General features: G+C 39.9%; 1 protein-coding gene across 1 annotated transcript in view; it reads right to left on the bottom strand.

Moving 5' to 3' along the window:
* The window catches only part of LOC130055200 (uncharacterized), a 38,502-nt gene that overhangs the window by 12,361 nt on the left and 20,141 nt on the right, over positions 1-6,000 (bottom strand). Inside the window, exon 2 of the mRNA XM_056167023.1 lies at positions 3,755-3,915. Within this exon, the coding sequence (XP_056022998.1) occupies positions 3,755-3,915 (161 nt within the window). The remainder of the gene's footprint in view (positions 1-3,754; positions 3,916-6,000) is intronic.

A 6,000-nucleotide genomic window follows, 5' to 3' on the forward strand; every position in this document is an offset into this window, starting at 1 on the left:
GAAACCGGAAGTTATTACAACGTCACTACAGGGAACGAAGGGATATTTTGATCTCGATTACGACTTTGCTTCAATACCCACGCCTCCAGGAAATGCGTCTCGCATTCCTTTTTAAGCATTGAGAACATTAACAAAATGAAAAACATATATATATATATATATTTAAAATTGGAATCTGTACTTAAATTAACTGCCGCACTGTAATACAAATTTAAAGCAATATCAAACACCATTCTTCAGAAAGTTAATTAACTCTAACAAAAGTGCAATATCTTTGCACTGTACAAGAAAATTGTCATATACATGTACATCTCAGAACCACTCTTCATCCTCGTGAATCTCAATCACTGACTGTCCACCAACTTGATATATCTTCTGAATCCGATCTAGGCGTCTCTTCTTGGTACTCTCTGTCTGTATTGCAGCCTCTATTCTAGTTAATGGGATAGTTTGGGTGGATGCGTCCACAGTAGCTTGAGTAGACTGAGTAGCACAGTCACGTAAAGAGCTGGGTAAAGTAGCTGCATCATTATCTTCTCGCTCACGTACAGTTATCATGGAAGTGACAAATGGACTAGGTGCAGTTGGAACCATAGTATCAGGACCCACGATGGCCTTTGCCCTCGGAACATACACTGAAAGTGATCTAGTTGGCTTCCTCCTGGTCACTTCCGGAATAACAGGGATTGCTTGCAGTAAGTCAGAGTTGCCCAGTACGTCAGAAAGGTTCCCCGGATCCAGCGTTTTCCACTCCTGCTCTGAATCCCTTTCACCTGGTACAGGTCCAGTACTTCCGCCATGTCGTGTTCTTTCATGTCTCTGCATATCACTCTTCTTATTAGTGGCATAGTCACAATGATTGCACTCGAATCTTTTCTGGCGACGCTTTCGTCCACACTCTATCACATGCTTCTCCCAGGAATCTTCTTCCATGATACGCTGATTACACATGGGACAGCGGTGGCCCCCTTTTCTAGATGTTGTCTTAGTGTTTACCATTTCCAGTGCGCGTCCACTTTCAAGAAACTTTGACTCTGCCTCAACCAAGTAGTCTGCGCAACCAAATGTGTTTTCTCCCAGTACCTTAGTCATAACTACTACTTCACTCCCTGGTGAAACGTACCAGTCCTCCCCCTGGTACTCCAAATGAGGTATCCCCTCCGTTGCCAAGAGGGAGAGAGGGATACTAGGACTGTAGTGACGTCCTGAGTAGCCCCAATCGACTTTTACATTTTCAACTTAGGGTTTTTTCCTAATATACATTTGTCACTTTCTGCCCTCCGTCTTTGTATGACAGAAGGGAGTGAAACAACGGGCCAGATCGGACGACCACTTTACTCAATTATACCCCCCCAGACCTGCCACAGACATCGATATGATTTTCCTCCACTACCAACATGAAGTCCAAGACCGAAATTTATTCCCAATAGGTTGACAAATTGCTGTGATTAAATTAGTTCCCGGGTCGCGTGGTAAAAACATTTCCCTGACCGCCAAGAAACATGTGAAGAGCTGCCTGAATGTTACTGAGGAAGAGAGTGTTACCCTCCCTAGATGGGTGGATCCTGTTGTATCTAAAAAGGGGGATGACAGAAGGGGGGCATAGTTGTGGTGAATAAAGAAACAATGATTTCCTGAGGTATGCAGTGGAGTGCCAAGAAACAGAGTATATTTTTAACTGGGCATGCTGACGTGTGTGGTTGTTTCTTAATGATCAGGGGCGTTTTGACCTGCTTGATGGTTTTGAATGTGATATTGTGAATATAATTTGGGATGCCTGTCGGTCTAGTGACATTTTGTAGTTTGATGCAGTGTGAATGTTGCTGACTGGCTGGAGTGACATTTTGTAGTTTGATGCAGTGTGAATGCTGCTGACTGGCTGGAGTGACATTTTGTAGTTTGATGCAGTGTGAATGTTGCTGACTGGCTGGGGTGACATTTTGTAGTTTGATGCAGTGAATGTTGCTGACTGGCTGGAGTGACATTTTGTAGTTTGATGCAGTGTGAATGTTGCTGACTGGCTGGAGTGACATTTTGTAGTTTGATGCAGTGTGAATGTTGCTGACTGGCTGGAGTGACATTTTGTAGTTTGATGCAGTGTGAATGCTGCTGACTGGCTGGAGTGACATTTTGTAGTTTGATGCAGTGTGAATGCTGCTGACTGGCTGGAGTGACATTTTGTAGTTTGATGCAGTGTGAATGTTGCTGACTGGCTAGAGTGACATTTTGTAGTTTGATGCAGTGTGAGTGTTGCTGACTGGCTGGAGTGACATTTTGTAGTTTGATGCAGTGTGAGTGTTGCTGACTGGCTGGAGTGACATTTTGTAGTCTGATGCAGTGTGAATGTTGCTGACTGGCGGGGGTGTGGATGGTGATGCAGTGTGAGTGTTGCTGACTGGCTGAGGGTGTGGATGGTGAATTGTTTTATGCTAGGTTTGACTTAATGGCTTGTGTTTGGTAGGGGGTATTGATGTAAAGTAGCCATAGTTCAAAATTGATGAACCCCCCATGATGATTGGGGGTCGGATTGTTTGCGCAGTCGGTACTGTTGGTCATATTTTGACCACCCCGGAGATCTACCCACGGCCATCCGAATGTCCCGCATGTACTTAAGAAGCTCTTGAGCGCGGGTTATATATTTTTCGAGCATTACGCTCATAAAGATCAGAAAAGCAGAAGACCAGTCGGTGATTGATAAAAAGGAGTTGATTTTGGGTTTGACAAGGCACATTGTGCCATTCTTAATAAGAATTTGGCCCCGAGATTCAAGTTGATGGTCCAGTTCTTGACCGGATTTTAACAAAAAAGCAAGATCGATGTATTTGCCATCCCAGATTTGTTGTTTTATTTTGGGTGGGATGTGTGAACCGACTGGGTCGAAAACGCTTTCCATTGTGGGTGGGTTGTATTCTGCGATAGTGAAAGGGCCTGAAAAATGGCTATATGTCTGCGTAACGTCTACCGGTGGAATTAACCAACTATTGTCACACTCACCTGTCATATCCCGCGAATCTATTTCATTAGTTGTGCCCAGAAGAGGTTGGACGGGGGCTTCTGGTCCTGGTGCCGCTGCACTTGCAACAGCGGGTGGTGTTGTTATAACATCCTGCCCTCGTGGCCGTGAGGGATCAGTGTCAGGCTGTATGGGGCGTCTTCCACGACGTGATCGGCCCTTCCCCCTGGCTGGAGACGCAAAATTTGCCGTTCTGTCTGCTTTTGAGCGTCTAGTGATTGGCCTGAAGACCGGAGGCATCGTTGATGTAAATAGATGTGGCTGCTGTCTGAATGATGTCTGTATAAGTTCAGGTCGGTCTCCAAAAGGAAACGGAAGTTGCGCATATATTGAAGGTCAAACCCGACGTGATTGAGCTACATGCCGGTTGACATGCAGATAGGTTTACAGACCTGCTAAACTATGGGTTAGAACTCGGTAAATCCTTGTCAATTAAACGGGATTATTTAGATATAGGAATCAAATAATCTCCATTAACGGTGCGTGGTGATTACATATAATGATATTGATATGTAGCAGTTCGTGGTGATTACATTTATCCATGAAAGGTTAATAATATTGTTATTTAACGGTACATGGTGATTACATATAATCCAATTTCATTAAAATTAGATCCTATGATCCGCTCATCTACTATCACTACACATCTGTAGCGATAATACAAGAGCAGATCATAGGATCTAAAATTAGATTGACATATAATCATAATGATATTGGTATGTAACAGTGCGTGGAGATTACCTGAATCCATGGGTTTAGTTCGGAATCATCAGGACTCCAGCCACTGCTGCTGGAGAGTCTGGCATGTTTGGGGTGATAACTCTCCGAGTTCTCGTAAATGCTGGAGGAAGACAGGCGGTCATCTGTTAGAGTGGCCACCATATAATTGCTGCATGCGTGAGCTAAAACACAAGTGTGATACATTCAGGATATTTCTCACTGTGAACTTTGTACGTATTTACTGTTGAATCAATCATTTTCACAGGATGAAATATTCGTGGTTTGAAAAATAACTGAAGGGAGGATCTAGTTTTGTGGTTGACAAAGTTCAGTTGAAATCATGTAAGTAAGTGATACTGACGTTTGTATATCAATCATTCTCCAACAAAAACAACGATTCAATATATTAATGCAATACATGTGTTGCAATCAATTAATTAACGGCTTTGTGTGTAGATTCATCAACATTCTCGTTTAAAGTCGGTATTTGTTTGTTGCTACAACTTATTACATGTACAACGTGTTTATAAATGATGTATGAATTATCAATAATGTAAACTTTCACTTTCTATTTGAGTACTTCCTGTTCTAACGTTTTCACTTCAAACACTTCTTTGCCATTCGAGCGGCATGTTCTATCCTTCGCCATAGTTATATGTAGACCATCTTGTAAGTTTTTAAACATTTCTGAATTAGTTTTGAACATTATGAATTCTTTTATAGGTAGTTTTTTCTAGGAACTTTCCAACTGATATATTTTTTTCATTTTGCCCATATGCAAAATGATGTGAGTAATTTTATTTTCTATTTTTGTAGCCATTTTCCTTCATATTTACACACAATAAAGCACACGTTACCATACACGTATTTGTGTTGTAATTGGTTAACTATATGTTTGTACCAGACAGCATATTTTGCAAATTCTATGGTCGTTATAACGATCTAGTTTGCCAATACAACAATATCGTTGGGTCAAATGCTGTCTGACGTATTTCATACCGATTGAGAGGCCGTTCTTGTTACATTGATTTTGACAACGGATTACTCCTTGTACCTGATCAAGATATAGTGCTCATGGTGATTGTGATCGGTCGACAGGGGATGCTTACTCTTCCTGGGCACCTGATCCCACCTCTGGTATGTCCAGGAGTCCGTGGTTGCCCAACTATCTATTTTGTATTCCTTATAGGAGTTATGAGGTCGATCACTGTTCGTTATCTTCACCTTTCATTCATGTCATATAATCAGTCTTAATTTTCAAAATACAGGTTTGAGACCTCCTTAAATAATTCTCAGCTTAAACAAAGGAGAAAGGGCTACTAATAGTCAGCCAACTGTAACTGAATTCGTTAATTACTAGTAGTTACAAGTAACCTGACACTCAAAATGAGAAAAGTTAGCAACTAGTAACCAGCTACGTAAGGAATAAATGTAACATCTACCAATAGCCAAGGATCCAAGGAATACATGATATATCTATTAATAGCCAAGGATCCAAGGAATACATGTAATATCTATAAATAGCCAAGGAATAAATGTAATATCTATAAATAGCCAAGGAATTGATGTAATATCTATAAATAGCCAAGGAATTGATGTAATATCTATCAATAGCCAAGGAATAAATGTATTATCTATAAATAGCCAAGGAATAAATGTAATATATATCAATAGCCAAGGAATAAATATAATATCTATAAATAGCCAAGGAATAAATGTAATATCTATAAATAGCCAAGGAATTGATGTAATATCTATCAATAGCCAAGGAATTGATGTAATATCTATAAATAGCCAAGGAATTGATGTAATATCTATCAATAGCCAAGGAATAAATGTATTATCTATAAATAGCCAAGGAATAAATGTAATATATATCAATAGCCAAGGAATAAATGTAATGTCTATAAATAGCCAAGGAATAAATGTAATATATATAAATAGCCAAGGAATTGCTGTAATATCTACTTATAGCTACAAGAAACAGGTTACTGGGTTTGAATGTGACAATTACGTTTATCTAGATGGTGAGGAGTCATTTAAACAATAAAATGATTTCTTTGTTAATTTATTGATTGATGATAATCACCAGATAGAACAACAAAGAAAGACATCTAACATTGTTTATATTCATAATTCTACGTAATTTTGTTTTATTGACTGTCACTTACTGCTATGGGTAGACGAAGCTCAGCATGTTGAAATAAAGCAACATGTGTTCCTCTGTTCAAAAGTTCATCAGAGATTCTGGAAGATTTACTGTTACT

This window comes from Ostrea edulis, chromosome 5, assembly GCF_947568905.1.
Source record: "Ostrea edulis chromosome 5, xbOstEdul1.1, whole genome shotgun sequence".
In the NCBI taxonomy this organism is placed as follows: Eukaryota; Metazoa; Mollusca; class Bivalvia; order Ostreida; family Ostreidae; genus Ostrea; species Ostrea edulis.